The following is a 27370-nucleotide window of genomic DNA, read 5'->3' on the forward strand; positions in this document are numbered from 1 at the left end:
CTGGCCCACATACTGAAAGTTTCTCCTGTAATAAATCATCCACACATACAGCAGGGACAATCAGGCAGTGATACAGGAGGGAAGAGGGGCTGATTGTTATTGTGTATTTTCATAGTTTTATTATCTAAGTCCATAATGATCAAAACATGGATGCACTACTGAATGGGCCCACAGGCCCAGTGTCCCCATGGTCTTCACCTGCCAGATGTCAGAGACACAGTCCAACTACATACAGACACAAAAAAAACCACAGAGCGACACAAAATACCAGAAAGTGACCACCAAGAGACACAACTACAAAGACAGAGACAAAAAAGAGATGTGAGGAGAATACAAAGAGATACAAAATGACTACAAAGAGAGTAAAAGAACAACAAATGTAAAACAAGATATAAAACAACAGACAACATAGTCATTTTACATGACAAAGATGTAAAATGACTATAATCTTAAACAACTACAAAGCAATGTAATGTACAATGTACAACAAAGATGTAATGACTACAAAGACATAAAAGGACAAAGACATGTAAAACTACATAAAAGATGTAAAATGAGATGTAAAACAACAATAAATGTTAAATGATGCAAAGACATGTAAAATGAATACAAAGAGATGTAAAACAATTACAGAGATGTAAAGTGACTTTAAAGAAATGTTAAAAGACCACAAAGACATGTAAAGTGACAAAAACACTTGTAAAATTACAACAAAGAAATGTTAAAAAAAAATGCTAAACATGATGTAAAATGATTATAAAGAGATGTAAAACAACAGAGATGTAAAGCAACATCAAAGAGATGTGAGGCAACTATAAGGAGATGTAGAACAATAACAAAAAGATGTAAAATGAGAGGTAAAGCAACTACAAAGAAATGTAAAAGGGCAACAAAAAGGTGTAAAATCAATACAAAGAGATGTAAACAATTACAGAGATGTAAAGTGACTTCAAAGGGATGTTAAATGACTACAAAGACATATAAAATAACTTCAAAAGATGTACATTTCTACCAAGAAATGGAAAACAAAATGCTAAACAACAGCAAGATTTTAAACGGCTACAAAGAAATGTAAAATGACTAAGAAGGAATATAAAATGACTATAAAGAGATTATTTTAGATAGATAGATAGAGATGTATTGTGTTTCATGGATGGAAACCAAGTCAACAGAGGTGTGGTTAAAGGGAAGATGCTTATGTTTTATATCCTGACCTATGATTCACCTCAATGATTGTTCCTCCGTTTTACAGCACTGTAGGGACAATTGACCATGACAGTGGTGGACGTGATTGAACGTGTTTGATACCTGGGGCTCCACAGCAACAGAAATAACAAGAGCCAAAGATTCCCTTGAAACTGTGTGTCATCTACACAGTGATGCAATGAAATCAAAATATTAACTGAATATTGTGACGGATTTCCAAACGTGGGATGCTGTGATAAGGTTCACTGAAAGACGCGATCCAAACAATATGACAAATTCATGATGGGGAAAAATATTTCGGGGGATTTCTGCCTCTGTGTGCAAAATGAAACACTTCAAACGTCAGTGAGTGGGGGATTTCCTGAAATTATGGAAACCAGGCGGGGGATTTTAATCAGCAGATTGACCCAACAGCTTCATGGAAACACAACAGACTAGAAGGTCATTGATAATAAATATCCTTGACTTCTGTATGTCAGCAAAACTGAGCAAATATGTTCTGTTTCCTAATGTGGAACACTGTTAGTGCCATCTTGAAAATAAAATATATACATAAGTGAGTAAGCTCAAAGATGACATTTTATAAAAATAAATGTTTTACTACAGAAGCTCTGAATGTGAGATGAGAGATTTTCCAAGTCTGATCTGGAAGGTCGCCTGTGTTTATAATAACAGTTTAAGTAAAGTAAAGTTATTGCTTTGCACAAACAAGTAGCTGCAGCAAAGGTTGGTGTTGGGGTGGAGTGGTAAGAATGAAAAAGTGTCAGTTTGTTCATTACTTTAGTCAATGATGACATCATTTTCCCAGGAAAAATCTTTGAACTGTGGTGTGAAAGGAAGGCTGAGTGGTGTCATTATTCTATAGCCAGTACACGGTGCAATCAACAGTTAGTTCATAATGATACAAGCAAAAATGATATTTCTATTTCCATTTTCATAAGCAAAAAGATGCCTATTTGTACTTTACATTCCCCATTTTAATCCACAGTAAGCCAAAAGAAAGGAATGACAGTAATATTACAGAACTTGGTAACACACAATATATGTGCCTCGTGTTTAGAGCTCATGGAATACTTAAACACTTAAAGATGGAATACTTGGAAGAAAACATATTTTCATCTATGAGGTACTCTTGCATTTCAGCCTCTTGTGGCTGAAATGAATATTACAAAGACAAACAAATCATGACAAAAACCCAACAACACAAAAAGCCCAAACCACTCACCAAAACTTTTTTCACCTGTCTTAACCGATGACTTAAATCTTAAATCTGACCTGCTCTTAAAAGGAGAGAAAACAATTTAGATCAGGCTTAGAAAACTTTTTTTTTTTTTTTGTCTGACTCGCCTCTCATGTCTTCCGTATACTAAATAAAAAATAAGCAGGGCAAATATAATAGAATTGGATGAAATGATCCCAACATTTTCTCTCCAGTATTGGATGTAGAGACAGGATTCCTGTAACCTCATTAAGTTTCAAAGCAGTGAACCGAAATTCATTTGACATTTAAAAAAAAGGGTCAGTTTCCATTTCTCCACTCTCCTGAAATATTTTCACTTTCAGTTCCCTTTCCAAGATGTTATTTGACGTGATGACAGTCAGCTGAAGTTCATGGGAATATTAAAGTCTTCCTGTAGGTCTAAATTTAGATGGATTTATCCTCCTGAGAAAGCTTTGCCCCGTTTTATTTAAATTCTATAATATATGATAGTGTTTTGTTTTTCTGCAGTCTTGTCATTTTAATATGCAGTTTAAGACTGCCTTAGGTCACACGTATGTTCTGATCTGTCAGTGACCAAACGTCATAAATGTTACCATGGCTACTGAAAACAAATCATCAGCATCAACATCAGCCTCTCAAAAGAATTAAAAAGTACAGAACTAATGAGCCAAAGTGTCCTTTTGATTAAACATTTAAGGCCATAAAAAGCATTTGATCTCATCATACATAAGGTGGTCAAAATTTGACATTAAAATTAAATTTTTAGCTTTTAAATGATTGTCATCTGATAATGACAAGTTAATCATGTCTCATTCTGCTAAAAATCCCAGGTTGTTAAAAACCAACATCTTTGACTCCCCCTGGTGTCTCATACTGATGCACGAGGTACATTTTATTGTATGTATGAAATTCTGCTAGAAAAAAGGCGCGATTAACACTGTGAAAGGTTTAGGAAACGATAGTTTGTTTGTTTGTTTAGTTTAGTTTGGGTTAAATGAAATAGTTAACATCATGGCAGTCAAGTCGAAGAAGGCCATGGAATGCAACTGAAAGCTTTGGAAACAGCCATTAAAGGGACAGTTCACCCCAAAATCAAAAATACACATTTTCTCCCTGACATGTCGTGCTACTAATCCATCCAGATATTGTTGGTGCGAGCTGCAGAGTTTCAGAGATATCAGCCGTAGAGATGTCTGCCTTCTCTACAGTGTAATGGGACTAAATGGCGCTCAGCTTGTTGTGCTCAAAGCTCCAAAAAATACATTTGAAAAATTAAAAACTAGTGTCTCTTTTCCAAAAAATCATCACCCAGTTACTCAAGATAATCCACAGACCTTGTTGTGAGCAGTTTCATGTAGGATCTACTTACTTTCTGCAGTAGAATCTACTGGAACTACTTTCTTTTCTACTGGGAAGAAAGTAGTTCCTGCGTTTCTACTTTCTTTTCTACTAGGAAGAAAGTAGTTCCTACATAAATCTTGAGTAACTGGGTCATGATTTTTGGAAAAATATTTTCTCTAGTGAAGTTCATTGAAAAAAAAGTAAAAAATACTTGAGCTTTTAAAGCACATTTGCCTGAGGAAGAAGAATTCAAATGAATTGCTTTGACAATCTGTCAAATATTTGCCGATACTTACATAGACAGGTATAGGTGGATTGGCCAATATCTGACAATAATTTATTGGTCCCAATATTCATTGAGCATTCCTAGCAATTTCAGTTTCAAGGACTCGTATCATTTCTTAGTCATCATATCAATAAAGACACATGTCACATGACTCAGATCTTCCTGTATGTAATTGGTGTAACTGGTATGTGTCAGACAGGTGGTGTAGCAGACACCCTCATCACTCATGTCAAATAGCCTGGAACAGTCTCAGTGTGGTTACTTTGGTAGTTTCGTTTTGTGTATCTGACATGCTGGCACTGGTGCCGCTATCAAAGCCTCCATCTACTCACATGGGGGTTTAGCCCATATTCTTCATATCAAGGTCCTGTCTGTGTGTGTCTGTGTTTGTGTTGTGTGAGTCAGTTACTCCACGTTCTTCTCTTAGCTCAAACTCTTACATCAACAGCTGCCAAGTTCATTCCTGTTTTCTGCTCATTTTTTCATATCCATATACGGGAGAAAGATGACATGTCGGCGTTGTTCTCTGATGCGGTGTCACATTCCTGACGATGGTAATGATTAAAAAGAGCCATGATGAGTGAGAGCTGCTGATCTCATACTGAAAGTGCACTGAAGTACGTTACCTGTCCTGTCCCTTTAATGCTGCATCCAAAAAAAACAGGAAATCCTAGTGAGCAGGTCAGCTTTCTAGACCCAACATTTAAACAGCCTAAATTAGCTGCTTTTGTGGAGCAGATACAAACCAGATTCAAGTGTAAAACTCATTTTAAACTAACTTAAGCAACTATTAATATTGGTAATAATATAAAGATAATAATATTGGTGATTTGGTTTCTTGACAGAAACTTAATTAGTATCATTAATATCACAATTACACTACTATTTCTTGTCAATATGGCTGCTGTGAAAAACATCTATCACAACTTGAAGGTTGATATGAATGTTTTTTTTGTTTTTTTTTTGTCTAACTTGGTTGCTATGGTCTCAATAAAATGACCTGATCACACCCTCAGTTACTACTGAGCTTTTCATTCTTACGCTGCACAGTTTGCAGTTTCCAACAGCAGCACCTTTGCCTCTCAAAATTCTTAATTTTTAAAACATTCTCTCATTCTAGAGAGAGGAAAACAAAGCTAGCAGCTAGCGTCTAACATAACCAATCCACCAATGACATCTGCCACTGGTAGATTTTGTCGGCTGTGGCTAGCTAAGCTAACGCTATATCCATGAGTTAGTCTGAAACATTGTCTTCAGCAGATTTTAATGTTTAAAATGAGAACCCATTCAAGTTGTTGGTAACATACCTGATAATAAGCTGTAAGTTTGAGGATAAAGCTATGTTGTTTATGTCTCAAGTCAAAAGTCCTCACCAGCTAATCCGTGCACTATAGAAGACATGGAAATAAAGAAACAACATTGTTTGACTTTAAATGTTACAAGAGAAAAGACTTTGAAGATAAGGGCTATCTGATGTGTTTGGATTGGATAACATTTTACCTTTTTATCTCGGTTAACAAGTATGACTTGAATAGTGCAGACTTTCCCAAATTCAGAGTAGGAAAGAGTCGCTAATGTTAGCAAAACTCTGATATGTGTTGCACAGTAGCATCCAGGACATGGACGTAAAAGTCATGAATTGGACTTCTTTCTTTCTTTCTTTCTTTCTTTCTTTCTTTCTTTTTTCTTTCTTTCTTTCTTTCTTTATGTTAATCGTGTCCCCAGAAAATGCCCCAAGTTAGTGATATGCTAACTTAGCTTATCTAACTTATCTTAGCCTTAGAAGTAAGGTCAGGTTAGGTTACTGCTGAAGGTAGTGATCTGGTTAGCTGTAAAATCTGCCACTAGGGGTCTCCCTGACATTAAAACAATAACAAAAGATGTAGGTCGATGACAACATGAAGTAGCGTGGGATCATGGGAGTTGTTATCTTCACTTTTACACAACCAACATAGGTGATGAACATTTATTTGACATGACAAGAACGAGGTAATAGTTTTATTCATGTTATCATGTGTACCGACTTCTTTGCTTACTCTTTGCTCACATATTTGATTTATCCCATGTTTCCCCGGGGTTATAGCAAGTAGCAACTAGCTAACAATGGCTAGTGAGAAATGCACTGTTACATTGAAGAAATTATGGATTTCTCTGCATTTGAACAGTGTTGAAAACATAACGTATTTCTCATGTTTTTAGACATTTGAATGCAGAAATGTAGCTGTCGTTCTGCAGTTCTTCTGAGCTGTGGGAATAAGCGGGTTACAACATTTCTTTCACTCTTGTTGTTTAAAGTTCAACAAAACGGCAAGCACTAAAAACACATCCCGGCTTACGGGTCCAACAGCTTCTCTCTTTTGCAAGAGGCTTTCTCCTGTGTAACCCTCATACCTGTCCTCACAAAAACAAAAGCAGGTAGGAACCAATTAACTCATAACCAAAGGAATACAATGACCCCACTTATACACTGCACATGTTGCATGATGGCCTCAGAACACACCGTCATAACCTTTCCACTGAGAGTGACAACTTGTTTGTATGTTATTGTGTCACAGCCCACACGTTTCACCTCATCCTAGTGGAATTTAAAAGAATTCTGCAATCATGGCTCCGCTATTTGTTTGTCATTGTGCCGCCTCACATTCCTCTGTCGCCGTCAGCAGCAGCCAGAAGTGGGAAATAGATAAGGACACATTTTTTTTACACTGCCACTGCAGAGTCACAGTGTTCCTTCAAATGCCTTTTCTGGAGAACGCAGCAGGGGAAAGAGACAAGGGGAAGGGGAAAGGAAAGGAAGGGGAGGGGGAACCTTTAGATTGAGCCCATTCCTCTTGTCTGCACCACTGGACAAATATTTGCTCTAGATGAGTTTTTTTTTTTTTTTTCACTGTAACAAATAGCTGGTCGAATGCCAGTCTTTATGCAATGTGACATCCTTTTGGCATTTCAAACACTCCTTAACCCCTATAAACTCTGACCACACACACACACACACACACACACACACACACACACTGAGCGTTCCAAGTATGCATGTTTCAGCAGTGTTTTTTCCTGTTTCTGTATGTGTCTCTGTCTGTCTTCAGCGTTTCCTCTCCAGCCCTGATGTAAAATTCCTCGACATTTGCAAGATTTTCCGTACATTAGTTGAAGCTCTTCATTGACCTAAAAACAATGATATGTCTTCCTGTCTTTTTTCTTTTTTTGGTGTGGCTTACTTCTTGGGTTGGACTTATATCCATTTATGGTAGATTGTGTAGAAAACAATTTCATTCTGTCATACTGTGTAGCTGCATGACACAAACAAAATTCACAGAAATACTTTGACTTCGCGGGGAAATTATATTTCTGAACGGACTTTTCCTGCGCTGAATAAATTACTCTTTATTTTACAACACTTATTGTCATCATACAGTGTTGATACAGAAAACCAGATAAGAAGGAAAGTTCACACAGACCGACACAATTAGATATTCATTTAAATCCTGAATGGATTAATGAATAATATGTTATCAGAATTAGATTGCTTTGTTGATTCCTGAGGGGGAGATTGAGTAACATTGCAATTGTTACCATTCAAGAATAAAAATATGTAAACACAAAGAACAACAATGTACATAAACAATATTGCTATTATTAATTAATTGTTAGGTTGGCAAGGTAGGTTTCTTTTTACAAGTGATCATACTTGAATTTGTGTATGTATTAAATATAATACATACATTTAAAAGCATATCTTTTGTAATAGAACACAAAGTTTTCTTTTAAAAGATTAATTTAATAAAAAAGAAATTTAACAAAATTGTAATAAGTTATAGGAAAGATTTTAACATGTTTTAGTAGCAAGTGTTACTAAAATTACATTTTCCAAATAGGTACTATTAATGGTAAATGATAAAAAACAGATAAACGTAAATTACACCAGCTTGGTCAGTGCCCATGGTTCATATTATAACTCTGTAGATTCCCCTGTAGCATCATGTCAGGAGACGGCCCTCTAGCATTAAAATGTGCCAAAGAATCAGGTAGTATAATGTAGTATAATGTGATGTAGCATCATGAAGTATAACCAACATACGTAAAGTTTGAAACGTACATAAACACAGGACTTTCACTGGGGTTTGTGTCCCATATCATGTTGACCAAAAGTCAGTGTAGATTTCTTTTTAAATGTAGTAATTATAATGTGATATTTTCCTAAACCTAACCAAGAACCCAGATGTTGCACATTTTTTATTGCTAACTTGACTGTGGAGCTCTACGTACGTACAGTGTCATAGTTTGAAGTGCACAACCACGGGCAATGCCATTAATCAGCTGATCAGGTAGGCTGGGTCATAAAAATTAAAATTCTTATTAATAGCGGATGGGTTGCAAAGAGGTGCGTCTCTCTAGAGTGAGAGAAACATTGTGTGTGCATTTATGCACAAGGCACAGCAGCGTAACTTCCTCTGAAGAGTCTCTTCTGTCCTGTGAAGTTAACAGCTACAGTTTTTAGTTTTGCTACTGAATTCCCAACAAATTTGCTTCAGTGGCATGACTGCATGCATGGGAACAAAACTGAAAGCAGGCTCGCTAATCATGAAAGCAAATTGTTAAAGAAAACACTCAGACATCTATACAACGCACACCAAAGAAATCACCTGGAAAGCTCTAAATCAGAGAAAATACTGCATGCGGGTTCAAGAGAACCAACAAGCACACATCACTAGTACCACTGACAAAGCTGCCTTATTTGACGAGCTGGAATTGAGAACGCATTGAGTATGACAATGTTTAAATGACAAGAGAAACATTGGTAATAGGTAAATTCCATAAAAAAAGGAAGTGCAAGTACAAACAAGATGCAGAATTTCAGTAGTACAGGAAATAAAAACAGCGTACTATCGTCTCCTGACTTTTTGCCCTGATTGAAGCTTTTAAAATCTGTAGAATGAAAACATGCTGAATTATCTGTACATTTACATAGTATGCAGCTGCCAGATTTGTTCTTTTTATTGACTGACTAAAGTCCATCAAGTTCCAGTCCAATCATTCTTCCCTTTGTTATCCTGTTATGTCATGCACATACTTCATTAGTTCCCTGTACATACCTGTGGATTTGAATTATATAACCCAGTATATAGCTGATAAGAGCGAGGAATACCTGGCGGTATTTGCATGACATACTGTAACTGTTGAGACTGACGGGTCACATCCATCATGTCTGTTGTTGTCACTGTTAGAGACTGGCAGCGCAAACTGACACAGAAATGTGTGTGTGTGTCAGTGTATTATATGCATGGTGGCGTGTGTGTGGGCTGCAGAGAGCTGATGTGGCAGGCGGCTGTGTATCTCTTTACGAAGGTCAAAGGCATATTGGGCGATGAGATACTGTTTGTGTGACAGTGCAGGGACGTGTGGGACGATTGTGCCGTGACCTCACCTTCCTGTGGGGGGTGCTGACAGCTCTCCATGACTTCATCATCCTCGTATCAGCAGCCGTGTGGCACATGTATGCAAACCCCTCTGTCTGTTACTATACCGTCACTGCTCATCATCTCTTCCTCTGTCGCCTCCAGCCTCATCCGGCAGGCCCAGTGCCTCTGGAAAAAAAGAAAGAAAGAAAGAAAAACACGAGACATGTCTTGGCCTCAGATGACCTCCTGTCTTTGTGACAATCATCTGCTGCCACTCAGTTCTCACTGGTTAATAATAATAAGTAGTCTTATTATTCCAGTTTTCTGATTTCTTGATTTTCTGTTTTAGAATTTATAAGCAACATGTAAACAATGAATACATGGTAAATCAGAATTGGAAATATATCATCGATCCCTGTGGAGAAATGATTAATTAATGCTCCCATGTAAGAATAGAAAAATATATAAGCATAGAGAAATTAGGACAATAGAAGTATATAGAAATATATACATTCTACTACAATATATTACAAAAATCAAAGAACAATATAGCAAATATAAACATAGAAAATATTACAAAATATATTGGAAAAAATCAGGATTACAAATAGGAAATGTCTAGAATTATGTGCACTAATGTGCATCGTGTGTAAATAGACAACAATGCTCCATGTATCATACAGGTGAATTACTGCATTACTGCAGTTGTGTTATTGCACATTATTCTCATGTTAAGAGAATTGCATGAAGTTTAATTAACACACAGAGTACTGCAGTCGAAAATATAAATAGTGAATAAATTATGGGGTATAACTGCTGACAGGTAGGTCTATTGACCTGTATGTAGAAAGTTAATTTCTTGAAGCTTCTGTAGTTGGTGTATGTAAGGAACACTTACTTAAAAAAAACAAAAATTTGAGACAAAAATGACTTTATTGATTTAAAAATGATTGACTCCTCCTGAGTCAGTGATCAGAACTGCATCCATAGCAACGGTCTGTTAGATTACATTAACTAACCACCTGAATCGAGTATTTAAGAAAGACCTGTAATATAAACAGCTAATGAATCACTGACAGTGTGATATAACACAGTTCTCATTACATCTACTATGTCTGCATATTTCTATGACTATAAAATATAAAATATTTGTTATTTATAAGTATAAATGAAGAATTAATTCATTTATAAACACATGTACGAACAAACCAACAAGTATTTGACCCTGGTCTTGGAAAATTTTAAAAGAAACTGAAAACTTCCTTCCCTTATTTTCCCCCTGGCCCTAAATACTCCTGCGCTGCTTGTTGAGGTACTCACTGTACTAGTTGGAAAACCCATGCAGCTGGTGAGCTAAACACTGATGTGGCAGCCAGCTGGATGCCTGCCAATCAATCACGACAGCTCACAGAGCATCTTTCTATTTCCTCTGTAGTGGGCCAGTTCATGAATTGAACGGATTTCAAAATTGTTGCTGTTTCAAATTCTGGTGTTACCGGTTTGCTAGTTTTCTTCCTCTTCACTTATTTTTCTCTTTTTTTTCTGTTACCTCGTTTGTTTTTTTCCCTTGGAACAGTTTGTCTCACATTGTTTTGCTTGTCTCTCCTCACCCTCACAGGTTATTTAGATTGAAACACACTAATACACCAATCTGAGTAAATCACCAGAAATCCTTGTTGTTATTTAATTTCATATCCTAATCACATAACCACTGTTGTTAGTGCGCTCAGATTCAGCTGTTAGTTGGCTTTGAATTTTGATTTGTTTTGTTCCTCTTATCCTCTCTATCCAAACTGCAACTTTCAGGACAATGAATAGTATGAAATGAAAGTATTTGTTTTAACTTAAAAAAGTTAACTAAAAAAAAAAAACTGCCTTAAAAGTTTAAGTTGCTTGAATTTGAAAATACAAATTAAGTTAATTTTGTAATGATTCAAAACAAATAAACTTTTCTAGTCAATCAAACTTGATGTTAATGTAGTTCTATGTAAGAAAACATGTTGAGCACAATGTTTAGTTGACCCCACAACTTATTAACAATATTAACTTTTAATTAACCAGTTAAATACTAAGCTTCATCATGGTTCACTGTGTTTACATTATAATGAAAACAAGTAACCATAACTTATCTTAAAGTGTATTACACAAAGCAAGTTTTCATGATATATTTTTAAATGATAAAAAGAAGAATTAATGAAATTTAATTTAAGTAGTTGATTGAACTCTGTACAGTACATTTATTTAACTCATCATTATTCAACATGAGTTAACAGAACTCATGTTTATATGTTCTGAAGTGTTCTACAAGGAGGACTACAAAATTTAAGTTTAATTTGAATAAATAAAACGTTTTTAAGTGAGTTAGTTAAACGTTAGTTGATTCCACTAAATTCCTGCATGATTTTTTACAGTGTTCCAGTTTGGAATGTCAGTCTCACTCTCAGTCTTAGTCATAGTTTAGGACATTCTAAGTTTAGGTTTTATTTCCTTGTCCAATGATGATTTAACTGCTTTGACAAGAGCTGCCATGAAAAATTAAATTCCAGTCTAATTGTAATATATTGCTTCGCAGCAGAAAGACTTCAGTTTGTTCCAATCTAAAATCTACAACCTGTAAAAATCTCAGTATAAATGAATCCCTTACATGTCCTCCCTCCCTTCTTGGCCTGTTGGGGGCGCCGACAGTACTGCATGTTAAGGTCACTGCTGGAATGCGAGGAGGGCAGGTGGAGTATGTGTGTGTTGTGTAACAACACTGTTCTGCATAGGCCGGCGAATACACAGAGGTGGGAGGGGCCGTCATGATATCACCCTCAGGGTGGGTATAAGTAGATGTCCTGGCAGGAGCCTGAACACAAAGCACCTGTTGCTGCTCTCCAGCCTCAACACAAGACTTGTCCTCACCTCACGGAGTGTCAACTGACTGCTGCTGCTTTTACACATCAGAACATCAGACACGGGATGACGATGATGGCTTCCTTCATCTGCAAGACAATGACTTTGTTCATCATCTGCATGGCTCTGCAAGAGGGTGAGTAACTTTTCTTTGGTTTCTTGGGATTTTAAGGCTTTTTTGAAATACTTACAAAGACTTTTGTAGAATTTTAGGTGTCAAATCCAGTAGAAAAAAAACATGTATATTAATTTGCTTTCATAGTAAATTCCTTTAGGCTGCAATGAATTACCCACAATTACATTCTTGATTAGTTTAGAGAAAAGTTAGGGTTAGAGTTATAGCTAGGGTTTGAGGTTCACCAAAAATAGTCTGTATTACAAAATCGTAAAAATCACACAAAATTAGTTGAACATAATCATTAAAATGCATGTATGATGAGTAAATAATGCTCACTGCCAGTGACCACAGAAAGCACAATAGAAAGGGTTCAGCCTTCCAGAGAATATTTCCCTCTGATAAATCAATACCGCAGCATTATTGATACAAGCACTTGCTCGAAAGCCTGCACGATTGTTTGATTTTGATTAATATGATAAATATGCCCCTCCATTAATCACAATCACATTTGTTTGACCGCAGTAGTGGGTGTTAGCCCGCCAAGTGGATTTCTTTGTGTTTACATGTGATAATCACTGACTGCACAGTCATACTGCAAAACATTAGTAGGCACTTTTTAATCTCGGGATCCTTTGTGTTTTTCTAGGTTGTGGACTCCCCTTATCAGAGCGGGCAGAGCTGCCAGCTCAGACTCCACATCCACACCGCGTTAGGACCAAACGCTGCTCCTGCAACAGCTGGGATGATAAAGAATGCATCTACTTCTGCCACCTAGATATTATCTGGGTCAACACACCAAGGTGAGGCTGCAGAGGACTTCAGAGATACACTCAGAGAGCTGCATTGGTTACTAGACCAGAAGATTGTGTAAAACCGCCGTTGTCCTAAAAAGTTTCATTTTCTTTTACAGTAAAGTCCTTCCGTATGGCCTTGGAAGTCCCCTGTCTCGTCGCCGCCGCTCAGCTGACCGTTGCGAATGCCGCAACCCAGCCGATAAAACCTGCTCTGGATTTTGCCGTAAAAGGTAAGCACCATCCTTCTATCTTAAATCTTACCTAGACCTACAGCAAAAGAAGACCTTCCCATCACGTAGCCGTGATCGTATCAAAGTAGATTCTGTGTCTCCTTCCAGCGTCAGCCATGTGTGACAAGCCTGAACAGCTTGTTGATGTAGGGGAAGAGTTCGAGAGGAGGCAAAATGATTCAGTCTATGATAATGTTAATGCAGTATAGGGGTAGTTGTCATAGTGCAGAGAATGTCCCGCATTTCCTTTAAGGCCTTGAAAGAAACCACAACGTTTTATTAGAAATGTTGCTATTTCTGGAAAGTTCAGATCTGTGGTTTTGCTGAAGGGGATGTTTGTTGCGTCTTTGAGTTATTACGGCAATGAAACCACCAGTATGGATTAGTCACCATCTCTAGATGTTATCCTTGGTGATGTTTGGTAAGGCATGCCTTGCATTCCTGCCCATAAGGCATCTAAAAATATATTAGTTTTGGATTCCAAGGAAATTGTTTGGTCGACCCAGAGATACTTTCACTTGAAATAGTATAATAATATGAAGAAAAAGCCTCAGTTTGTACAGATTTGATTCCCTGAGGCATTGACAGGTCCTTATTTTAATGCTCTCATTTTATCTGTCCACAGCTCAGAGAATCCAAGGACTAAAGTCTCGGGCCCATTGGGAGAATCTGCAAGCACAAACAGCAACAAATTGCTGGCATCTCTCAGGTAAATGAAGAGGAATCTAAGGATCAACGTTATAATCCACATCATGTTGAGTTTGAAGACCTACTGCATGCAGCATCTCTTACCTGTTTTCTTCTATCTTTCCTGCAGATCTCTGGTCAAATCCAACATGGTGATCGCAAAAGAGCGTCTCTCATCAAACGACAGACCAGGCGGGGTCAACAGGCTGAGGACCCGGGCAAGGAGATAGAGGACTGAGCGATCTCCAGATAGTTCAACTGCCATTGAACAGAGAGCCCTCCAGATGCCTTCAATGCCAGCGCAAGGGTCTTGGAACATCCCAAGAGTCTTACCGACTCTTGGGATGTTGAGGTGGAAAAATGGAAGGCAAAAGAGGCAGTGGATCAAGAATTTGATCAACAAAACAGAGTGTTCGGAGGACTGGCAGCTCACCAAGAGAGAAGCCCTACGGCAGGAACAATGTTGGGTGGAGATGTTTAGAGACATTTCTTGAACTCTTTTTGAACTTTTCTGAAGCTGACAAGAGTCCACACATGCCAAGGAAGGATCAATTAAATCGAAGGACATGGAAACTGATGCCCAGCCATTTGGGCGGCCACATCAAGAGAGATTAACCAGTGACCGCTCTGTCATTATTTGGCTTCTATGGAAAACCTGGGACTCATCTTAAATCCACAACTCACTTTGACAGAATCACAGGATTATCACTAATTGCAGAGCCATATCAACTCTGTATTAGTTAGGACTTATTTTTCAATGTTTACTCAAAAGTCCTATTCTGCCATTGCTGACCTTTGGTTCAATTTAATTTCCTCTGTATCAGAGCTGGAATCAGCTGTTCTGCCTAATGTTTAGGGCAAATTAGCAAATAGCTTTTTCATGATCAGGCAGTACTTGAAAACGGCAGCTTGTTCACTCTTGGCACGCACTGCCTCACAGTGAAATGAAGGTCATCTCTTTGGGATTTATCTAACAAACAATTAGCTTTAAACAAGGTCCATTGTCAGCTGCTCTACACACACATATACAGTAGACTTTCTGCTAGCATAACAAGTACAGTGGTTCTATTGTGTTGGGTCCACTGTTTATTGCATAGCTCCTATTTAATGTTTTGATTGAAGATAAGCCAGAAGGTTTCAATGACGTGCAGCTTGCCAAAAAATGCAACTATTGTTTTTTTCCCCTGACAAATGTTCACTTAATTCCTCTGTAATTAGCCAATGGGAAATTATGACTCTTAACCTGTGTTGTGCACTTCAAAAGCTCTTTATCTGTGCCCTGCACTTTTCTCTGGAAATTTGAACCTCCACTGTAACTTAGAAAATATTCTTCCTCAAATATCTACATGCTGTATATGATGAATAGTTTACCAGCTTAGAAGTTTACTGTTCAATGCTGAATTATATTGTAAATAGAACAATTTATTTATTTATTCTCTAACTTATTCAGAGATGGATTTATATTTGTATGAATGATGCACTGAATTGAGTATGACAAAATAAAAATGCAAGAAAATATTGTGCGGCACGCTGGTGATTTAATTGTTTGACTAATTATATGTCATTGCTGTATCACTCACTGAATCTTCAGCTACAAATTGCACGCTCCTGCAGACTTAATTAATTTGAAGTATTATTTGAAGTTATTCAATACTTTTATGACAATTTGCAGGTTCCACCATGATCATTCTCCCTTTCAAGAACTATTTTTGGAACTAAATCCTGAACTTCTGCAAATCACATCAACACTAAACCTATATATATATATATATATATATATATATATATATATATATATATATATATATATATATATATATATATGTATATATATGTATGTATACATGTATATGTATATGTATATAGCATACATTGTTCTAGCAATTTACAGTGACATGGTCCATAAATGACACCTACTTAAACAAGGATCTAAGTGTTGTTAAGTCTTTTCAGCACAAGAGGAAATAGATTCTAAAAGGACCCACTACTATCATGACCTGAGGATGAGGATGTCTGTGTATAAATGATATCCAGGCAGTCCATTGTGGACCAATCAACACCAGTTGTTTCCCAAACACTTCACCTGAAATCAGAGATACTTCAGCAAGTCCTGACAGAAAATAGCTTTCTATGTTTATGTAATTAAATGTTATAATTATGAATAGAAGGTGTCCCAATGGAATGGGACAAACAACTGCACAGGGGCTACTTGAAAAGTGTAGGTCTCATGAAAAACAATACATTTCTGAAAAGCAATGGCTAAATGGGAGATCAAAGGAGGCACCAAAACTATTGTTGTATTAAATGTCATGTTATATTGAGAAAACCTTTATCATTAAAGATATTATGGTGTGAAAACCTGCATTTTTTGTTTAACCAAGTGTCCTATATCATAAATACACTTCTGGCATTTGCAACAAACCAAACCTCTTGAAAATCTGTCCAAACGTGAGTGAGTTCTGTTGATTTTAATTGTGGATAGACCTGTGTGTGTGTGTGTGTGTGTGTGTGTGTAGATATGTATTACTCATGTTGTGTAACAAAAATCATTCAATTTGAGGGTGAAGACTTTGGCTAGGGTTAAGTTAGGGTTAGGGTTAGGTAGTCAGCATGGGTAGGGTTAGGATAAGTATCCAGGAATTCAATTAAATTATTAAATTAATGTAGTGTCCTCTGAAGTGATGGAAACACAATCATGTGTGTGTTTTCAATACATATTATTGTAGTATTTAAAGTTATATTGTTATTAATACAATGATATATTGAGGTGGACAACTGTGTTTTTTCCAGGAAGGAGCAGTCTGTACCTGCCTCTACCCCACATCATTTTGACCCATGGAAAGGAGACAGACTGGAAGAAAATAACTCAACTGAATTTGATGGTGAGTTCTGAGTTCAGTCAGAGGTTGAGCTGAACACACACATCTGTTGCTACGTAATGGCTAATATACAGTTGGAACACTTGCTGTTTGAAGCCAATAACTGTAAATGGTCCAGAGGTCAAATTCACCCAAATGACAATAGCTAAAAAATTTGCTTCACTTTTGTTCAAATGCACCTTTGGAATGCTGCACGACTTGCTCTCTCACTAATTTTTGATGCAGGATCCCAGAGGCCAAAACTGTCAAGTCACTGTGTCTGTATGACTTGTTGTTTCCAGCCTTTTGTTTTCTAAGACGCTAGAGTGCACAGGAACTCAACCACATGAAATAAACACAGGTGTGAAAGCACCTTCAACAGTTCACCTGGTGTGTCAACAAGATCTAAGGGTGCCACTAAGTTTTTCTCCTCCTCATTACATTGAAAGAAATAAGAACAAAATGTCCAGCTGCAAAGCTTTTGTGGACAGTTGATATATGACAGAGAGACAGATTTGATAAATTATTAAAATTATTTCCTCCTTCTGGTCAAAGTTTATAGTAACATCTGCTGCAAAAATCTATTACAACTTTATTATTGTCATTTCTGAATGCATGTTGCTGCTGAAGTAAATGACAGTACAAAACAGAAAAGAGAACCCTATAAAAAAAAAACAATGGATTTAGGTGTAGTTGCACTTGAGAATATAAGTATGTTGTTGAAACCTCCATAAAAGTGTAACTTCAAGTGTGACATGCTCTTTTTTAAGGACATTTTGTGTGTCATGTCTACTCATTTTAAACTTTTCACATGCCATTTAATGTTGTTTAGTCTGGTAACTTTTCGTGAGTGTCAGTGTCATTCAGGTGACATTCATCATCAAAGTGAGGTGACTTTCATGGTGATTTTTGTTGTGGTTAATGTTTTCTTTTTAAATATATTTCAAAATCCATGTTTTATTCCTGTGTTTATGATGTGCTTATATAAGCTAAAACCAACCAGTTTCAACCAATAATCATGACATCCACCTGTCAATCAACCCTCAACTTTTAGGGCAGCTAAGATACATGTATTAGCTAGCTTGTAACATTATGATATGTTGGTGTATCTTCAGGTTTTTGCCACCTCAAACCTTGTTCTCCTTCACCAAAATACTGTAGTTAGGGGCCTCCAAATTATGTGCAAAGCATTTTACAGTGGGCTGCTTCAGCAGCTGCCTACATGGAGCATACGATGGTCTGGGTCACGGGCCTCACTGATTAATGTTACTGTACAAAAGCACAACTTAATTACTTAATTCACTGATTTGGGTGAAAGTGGATCGTATTTTATGGAGAAAATGCTTTCTGGTTTTCTCACTGATGTCCTCCAGGTCAGTGTTTCTGGTCACTTAGCCGCCAATAGAAGGCAATGGAACGGTGCTCAGCAGCCTCCTAGTGAACAGCCAGACTGGGACTCGTCCTCGGATACCAACAGGACAACACTAAGGCCATGTATGGAGTTTCCTCATGGAGAGGTAGCTTAAATTTTGACTAAAGTAGCTGACCGCTAAGTGTAGTGCCACTAGCTTGGTTAGTTGTATAAATAAGCTGCAGAAGCAAATAGGACTCCACCTTCCCTTTCTGCTGCTGTCTGCTGAGCAAAAGTCCTGTGTTTGTCTGACCAATTCAGCCACTCCACCTATATACCTATCTCACCCGACGTTTTCTCTCTAAGACTTTTTTTTTGTAAAATGACATGCCATCTCTACGTACGTGATAACACGTGAAATGACCTAAGACACCATTTTTAGCCTGCGTGACCTTTTGTGTGACTGTGCGGAACAAAGTAAGGTGAAGTTGTGCTTAACTTTTTACTACAGAGCAGGTACACAATGGACCTGCTACAGGGCGGAGAGACAAATTAAAACAAGTGTGTTTACTACACAGGAGAGGGATTCCTTTGTCCGTAATGTAACGTGTGGAGGTTATCTCCTCACGCTTGGGTGTCTGTCTGTCCTGTTGCTCCATACACAGATGTTTACTTTAGATAGGCCGTCCTGTGAGAGGGACGTGAGCTCAGAAGGTGTTTATTACAGAGGATGTTGGAGACTTTTGGTTTCTAATTATCTACAGGACGTCCGGGGTTATGGGTCAAGTGTTTAAGGAATGACAGATAATCACAATCAGTGACCATTCAAAGTCAGTCACAGATTAATATGAGTTTTTTTTGTTTGTATTTCTACATGTTGTGAAATTGGCTTGAGCAAGTGTTTGTGTAGGACGAGGTGTGGAAGGATGAAAACAAACTAGGCCATGCAGTGATAATACCCACCTGTGCCTCCATTAGCTCATAGTGACTTCCTAGTTATTTACCCTGACGTCAGTAAGAACTCGAAGACCCCCCAGCGTGCACCACTGCGGAGTGTGAATAGCTGACTAAGAGCGCGGAATGAAAACAGGATGCTTTTTCTGCATTCCTGAAGAATTCCTTCAGCACAGGAGAGAACCGGGAGAGGAAAAGAAACAAAGGAAAAACAGGAGCATGTCTGCTGTTTGCTCAGGGAACTGATACGGGCTGGATGGGGGTTGAGATTGCAACCTTAATCAGCCGTTGTCATAACACTCGTGCATTGTTTTGCTCCGTATTAGTCCCTATACGATGTTTTACCCTCACCACAACATGCTGGCTGATGGTAAACTGTGATTGTGTGATTGTAATGGTTTGTGAAAGTCTCCCTGAGCTCCTGCCTGTTGTTTTTATGTACACACAGTTAAGGTTAGGGAAGTCTAACCTGAGATTAATCACCTAGTGTGCACTTAGCAATCAAATTACTATTACCCTCTATCCAAGTATTACTCTACTTGGATAGAGGGGCTCACTTTATAAATTTTGTCTCGTTCAGATTGAAATTCTTTTTTAGACCTCAGAACAAGAAATATTAATACAACATAAAAGGCCAGACCACCCAAAGCAACAAAAACCTAGTGAAAACAATTACAATGGTCATAAAAAACATCAGATAATAAAGCTTTAAAATCGCCAAAGGGAATGATGGGATGCTAGAGGTCAGTTTGGAATTCATTCCATTTAAAAGATGCAGAATACCTGAAACCTTTTTTGTGCTAAAATTAGTGCACACACATGAACTATCTAAGGTTACGCAGTTATTGTGTTGTGTGGCATCGTGACAAGATTTAAATGAGACAAGAGATATGACGTAGTTTGGCAACTTTAGATGAATGTCACAAGATGATTTTTTTATTCTTATCAGTCCATCTACCTCTGTGATACAGACAGCGGTGATGAGTGTGACGTTTTTCATCAGTGATGAAGCATAATGCAATTTGATAAACTCACTGTAGAGATTTTTACACTGCTTATTTTAGCCTGGGACTAAGAGGGGTCAAGAGTTAACCCTGGGATGACTTAGCCCTTTAGCCTAACGCTTCCCAACAAGCTTAACATGAAGAGAGAACCAAACCAAGCATGGCAAGGCTGGTACTAGGGTTGAGCAATGTATTAAAAAGCCTATCAATTGGTGATTAGTGATTTCTTTGTCCCGCCTTCCCACCTCATCCCACCCTCTCCAGTCTCAGCTGGGAGATGTGCACAAGCAGTAAATTCACTATGTTACGTACACTGCGTTCTTTCACTATGTCCAGTAAACAAAATAAACTCACAAAGTGTTAATAAATTAAATATTCTCACACTTATTTTCCTTTTTAAACCGAGAAATACAGCCGTTCACCTTCTGAATTCAAGTTTCTATGATACCGAACTAAGTCGAGCTTAATTGGCTCCTTAGCTCCTCGTAAAACACACTTCATTCAAACTCGACAAAACTAAACCTCACCCAAACCGTCATTGTTAGTCTGTCCACTCTTCATCAACCACCAGCTCTGGTTTGGTTGAATTAAGTCCTTAATGCACTGCGTGAAAAGAGTGCAGAGTCTGACTCCTCACCCAGCTCAGAGCGCTGATGGTCCGGCTGAGTGAGTGTGAACTGTGCCGCTGGATGAGAGCGCGGTGTGAGGCAGCAGCTGTCACTCTGCAGACCGCAAAATAAAATGACAAATATCGTCCCACAAACTGGCCAAAAAAAGCAACTGGCGATGATATATTCGTCCAGTCGCCCAGCCCTAGTTGGTACCAGTGGTTTCCTTAGTCTTCTCATCTCATATGATACCAGCCTCTTCACACTACCGTTAAAAAGCCACTACAGCTTCTGAAAAACAGTAATGTCAGCTGAGGCATCTCTACGGAGTTTATTAATACACGTAATACATAATACACATGGTGCATGATGTCCATACACGTAGCGATGGTGCTGACTAAAAAAGCAAAGCATAAGGAAGTTAAGATGGTATAATCTAATTTAAACCTTCATCTATCCGTGGAATGATAATTTTAATTTTCAGTAGCCACCAATACATAAATTGGAAGTAGCATTATGAATCAAAAGGTTGAACTTGAATTATAATTTAGTCCAACTGACTTACGTTTAACTTTTTTATGAACTTTTTGCGATGATACAGGAAAATGTTGGAGGAAATGTCAGATGATCAAAATAAACCCCATTCCCTGAGACAAGATTATTGTCCTCTACATATGTAGATGCACTATGCACACTAGAACCATCAACTGCAACTATTTAATTCCTTATTTTATCAAATGCTGTAAGGCAGAGCTGAAATATAAACTTGTGGTGTTCAAAAATAAGAAAAGACTCTTAAATGCAGTGCAGCATGAAAAATTAAGGCCTTAAGTGTTTGACCTTGTGTTCCTGAAAATGATTTTTATAAAAGATGCTTTGTGTTCTGACATTATTTGTACATTATGAAACTGTGACACATCAGCTGTTTTTGTGTTTTTGTCCAGTTCCAGTCCAAAGGCGATTACAGTAAAAGCCGGCGTTGGTACATTCCTCCTCTTCCTGGTTTTGTTCGCTGGGACCAGAGCAGCTCGGGGACAGACTGGCCTATCAGCACCGCCGGTCCAAAACATGCCTGCTGATACCAAAACATGAAGTCTAGCCATGACCAGACAGCCAGGAGCAGCAGGAAGGAAGCGGGCTTGGTGGAGGGGAGGAGGAGGAGAAGTTGCTTCGCTGCATAAATGGGTAACGTTCCAGTCAGTTCAGAGCGAGCGTGATGACTTGAAAGAAACGGCTCACGGTCCAGTGAATAAACAGTTACATGGCTGTTTTGAATAGCAAGCATTCCTGGATGCTTTCTCACCGGGTTCAGAGGTGATCCTCATCAAGAAGCAGCAGTATAATCATTCAGAAACAGTGTGTGTATTTAACAGTACACTCTAAAAATAAATGGGTTTATACATTTTTAAAATTTCTTTTAACTTAGGTAATTTTGTATGATTCAAAAGACAAACTTTTCTAGTCAAATAAACTTGATATTGATTCAGTTGGCCTTGAGAAAATATGTTAAATAAGATCAAAATATTAAGTTGAACCAACAACTTTAGTCACACTGATAAACATTCCAAACTTCCATTTACTTTTTTTAGATTTAAAAGTAAGTCCTGAGTACACTGTAAAAACAACAAAGTTGAGAAAACTAAAAAATTAAACGTAACTTACAGCAGTAGACTTTTGTGTCTGAAGCCCAACTCAGGCTTGCAAGTGTTGAATTTTTTTTTACCAACAATACATATTTTGTTCAGATATTTTACTTTTCTTCCCTAGATAAATCTGAAGAAGAATTTCAAAATGTATTCAATAAGTTCATTAAAGTTAAAGTGAATAATGGTTAATAATAATGTCAAATAATGACAAATAAGGTTTACTTGAGAATTAAACCTTTGCCTCCTAGTTATTAAATTGTGTTATTATATATATAATTATTATATAACAAATCAAAATCTGATGGAGTTGACGTCTTACAGAGTTGATAAAATGTTACATTTTTTCATTTCGCATCATAGTTGTAATGAGCAGCCATTTTATTTTTTAAAGTTGCTCAGAGTTCTCTTAATGTTAATCAAAAGACAATTTTTTAAACCATAATTCTTATTTAGCTTTGATTGAAATTGTGAATTCTTGTCTGGGACAAGGGCGTTTTCTCACACAGAGCAAATTTTGACATTAAAAAATATATATAAAGCAAACAAAATCATTTAATAAATTATTTAAATTACATATAAATAAATCATTAAGGAATCATTTCACCAAAAATTGGAATTAGAGCGTTAATATCAAGGACATTTGTCTGTATTCTTAAGAATGGGTGATATTTTTGTCCTGCATGATTTTTTACAGTGTATATGTGGTTAATGTTTCCACTGGGAAATGACTTGTGTATAACTATTCTTGCACTAATGGCCTCAGACGAGCAGACATTCCTCCAGCTTTAAGCAGACATCTATATTTCTTAATACGAGCAGCTGGCATGCCTGTACTGGATGGCATTCTTCACATTATAGTCTAGATCGCCATCGCAGTGTCTCCTGTGTCCAGGCCCACGTACACCAGATAGAGTGATAGCTGCTCACAGTGCATCAGTGTCTCTCACTATAAGAGCATAAACAATCTGCAGGACTCTGTAAACAGCCACTGTCCTCTGTGGGACACTGCAGATTGAGATCTTAATTTGCTATTCAGCCACCTGATGATGTCCATCTGCTATCAGGCAGGTAAGGATACAGAACAGTCAGCAGGTGGATACGTGATGAACTGTGGCAGAGCAGTGTGAGCGAGGGCAAAGGGATGGTGTTAATATGCACGTCCACTATAGAGCCAGATGGACATCTGCATGAACGTATCATGATCACAGTATATATGTGCAGATGGTATCTGCATCCCAAATGTATCCTGTGTGCATTAAAGACACCCTCAGGAACAATGTTGGACTGAGCGGGCCACTATTATGTCTGTATCTGGCAGAGCACTGTAATGGAAATGTGTATTGTAGTGTATGCAAACACGCTGTAAACAATAAAGTTAAAGGTCCAGTGTGTAAAATTTGCCAGGATCTACCAGCAGAATATGAGCAAAATAAGAATCCCTGTGTTTTCATTACCTTAGAATGAACCCTTTATATCTATAGAGGGAGCAGGTCCTCTTCTACAGAGACCCACCACCTTATATTATTATGGTAATAATATAATATAATATAATATAATATAATATAATATAATATAATACAAAAATCTATAAAATACAATTATAAAATTTAAGACAAATAATAATAGATAAATAAAGGGGTTTCTTTAGATATATTCATTTTAACAAGCAATTTAATTGTTTATAAGAGTAAAAGAAGTGAGCTTCACTCAGCCAAAAAAAGACTGAAAAATGATTAAGAACCAGAAAAGTTCTGCTTATGAATAAAGAACTGTCTTGGCTATCTAACATTTTCAGAACATCTTGTCTTGATTGTAATCGATGCAGGTTTTGCAATCCTAAAAAAACTGAGAGGAAGAAAATGCATTCGAGATATTTGTTAGGCCACTTATAAACACGTAGGGTACCTTGCCTTTAAAGGAGTACTCCACCTCATTCAAGATGAGCCAGGCCTACGCAGAATTGATCAGTGACGATTGTCGTACAATCCATGCTGGTTAGATTTGTGTATGATTTGATTCCCAGTTGCTCTGACGTCATGCACATGTGGGCATTGATAATCTCACAAGATCAAGGCGGCCACGGTTTGTTGCTTTGTTTGGAGATGCTCTCCACAGGCTGCAAACGCCTGGATGTCACCTGATCGATGAGCTGACAGGCTCTAAGGTTTGACAACAAACACCACGTGTTGTATAAAATTCAAAATTTGTGTAATTGTAATATCAAACGTCAGATATATTAGTCTTATATTGTACAGTGAATGTTTAATCTGAGGTTAATGATAATAATAAAGGTAATTTTTATACCACTTATGAAAATGAGCAGTTACAAAGTGCATTATAATCATGAGACAGAACTCTTCTGCTTTAACTTTAGCAGCCATCATGTATGCTATATATCTTCAGCTATAGCTATGTGACTGTGGTCTGCAGGTAGCCCACAGATGATCTAACAGGAGGTAATATTTCTGTCACTTCCTGTATATTCACTGATGGCTGCTGGAAACTGTCTGACTTGATTGCAGCTTTATGTAACCACCTCCTACTGTGGCCACCTGATCTCATCTATTCTCCCAACCCTGTTCCTGGGGGCACACAGCCCGTCAGCACATCTGATTCAAATGATCAGCTCCTCATCAAGCCTCTGCAGAGGGCTGATAACAACCTGTTCACCTGAATCAGGTGTGTTGGAGCAGGGAAACAATGGACAGTTTAAACAAGAGTAAATCGATGCAACAGAATCAGAGACACTGGGTGCATTCAAATACTCATACTACAAAACTATTTAGTATGCCAGAGAAAGATTTGTAGTATATCAAATGCTGAATGCCAAAAACACTAACATGTCTTACTGCATTCAGTCACATTTTATGTAAGGCAGCATGTTTTTCTGGCTATTTTGACCCACAATCCTCTGAGCAGTGGAAGATCTGTCTCATCGACTGAGTCACCAAGAGAGCACAGGCAGATGGCAGCTCATTAGCTGTGCTGCAAATCACATACATTTAATTCACGTTTCATGTGATAGTACAGACTACGATGGATGTATGAGCAAGAAGGTCAGAGTTTAATGCATGATATTATGATGAAGTTATATGTCCCAATTCTATGCACTCAAAGTAAAAAGAGAAAGTGTGGGTGATTTGAAACTTATTTTTTGCCTTGTCAAAACCCAGTTCCTACATTACCCACAATGCATGTTTGATCATATCAAAACATAGCATAGCGTAATGTAGTGTTACATAACGTGACATAGCATAGCATAACATAGCATAACATAACATAGCAGAATGTTACAAAACATAACATGACACAACATAACATAATGTAATGTAACATAACATAACGTAACATAGCATAATGTAAGGTAGTGCAACATAACTTGACATAGCGTAATATAACACAGCATGACATTACATAGCATAACGTCACACTATGTAAGGTAATATCATATCAAAAGCCATAAAAATAAGTTCCCCTTGAATGTAAACTGTTATATACTAAACATTCATAGTGAAGAAATGATATATATTATATGCCAACATGCATACTAAAATGGCACCATTTTTGAGTGCGGTGTTGATGCACACTGTCGTCTCACATTACAATACACTATACAAAGAAAGTAAAGCTAAAAAAAAAAAAAAAAAAAAAAAAAAAAAAGAGCCGGACAAAAAGTTTTTTAACTGCTTTTCTATTTTTCTTGACTAGTTGACAGTAGCAGGTGACAGGAGGCAGAATTGAAAATGAATCTTGGTGAAATAACAATACACTGAAGAGACTGAGTGTAAAGACGATCAATGGCCTGAGCTGAACACCCATTACATGCATGACTGAATGGATGTGGGCTTTGAGAAGATGTGACAGCTCACACTGATTTGTAGCTTCCTCAGCCTTTATGATAAAGTCAGAGAGGAAAAGTCTGTGACAGCTACTGCTTTCTTTGGAGGAACTCAGAGAACATTGAAACTCACTCCAAGAACAATCAACACAGTCACGCCAAGGCCACGACGTCTGCTTACACAACACACACTTTCACATTAGCCAAGTTTCATAAAGAGCAGATGCATCCAAACACCACAGATAAAAAAATGTTAGTTGACATAGTATAAGGAGCGAGTCAGTCTGTAGGGTGGAGCTTTGAGTTGATGACTGGGTCAAACAAACACAGGACTTTCACTCAGGACGCCAGTGTTTGTGTCCCATGTGGAACGTCGTCAATATAGACTTTGTTTTAACATACGTCCATAAGTGGATGTAATGCATGTACCTGTTGTAAAGTAAGGTAACGTAGTATTGCATAATCTGACATAGCGCAGCGTAACATAGCATAGCATAACAGCATAGTATAACATAGTGTAGAGTAATGTAACGTTACATAGTGTAACATAACTAATGTAACATAGTGTAGCATGACATAATGTAGCATAATGTAATGTAATATAACATAGCATGACATAATGTAGTGTGACATAACAGTGTAATGTAACACTGTGTAAGGTAACGTCACATCATGTCATGTCACATTACGCCATGTAACGCCACATAACCTAACATCATTATTCCTTTTTTGTAATTGTTTTATAAAAATGTGAGGGATTTAGATCAGCAGTTCTTAGAATAGAACTGCTGATCATCAATATTAGAGACCACCAGGGATTATTCTTTTATTTGTATTTATTTTTACAAAATTCTTGATCCAAAATAGTTCATAGATTATGTTCTGTTCCCACAATCTTTAACTCCTAATAACTCTCAACTCTAAATAATATAT

General features: G+C 37.4%; 1 protein-coding gene across 1 annotated transcript; it reads left to right on the forward strand.

Moving 5' to 3' along the window:
* The first annotated feature begins 12314 nt into the window (after positions 1–12314).
* edn2 (endothelin 2) lies at positions 12315–14806 on the forward strand. The gene is made up of 4 exons (XM_084738827.1): positions 12315–12485; positions 13114–13267; positions 13378–13491; positions 14117–14806. The coding sequence occupies exons 1-4, from the start codon at positions 12416–12418 to the stop codon at positions 14202–14204; spliced, it is 426 nt and encodes a 141-aa protein (XP_084594953.1). The 5' UTR covers positions 12315–12415; the 3' UTR covers positions 14205–14806.
* The last annotated feature ends 12564 nt before the right edge of the window (positions 14807–27370 follow it).

Source organism: Lutjanus erythropterus, chromosome 16 (assembly GCF_056507025.1).
Source record: "Lutjanus erythropterus isolate fLutEry1 chromosome 16, fLutEry1.hap2, whole genome shotgun sequence".
Taxonomy (NCBI): Eukaryota; Metazoa; Chordata; class Actinopteri; order Lutjaniformes; family Lutjanidae; genus Lutjanus; species Lutjanus erythropterus.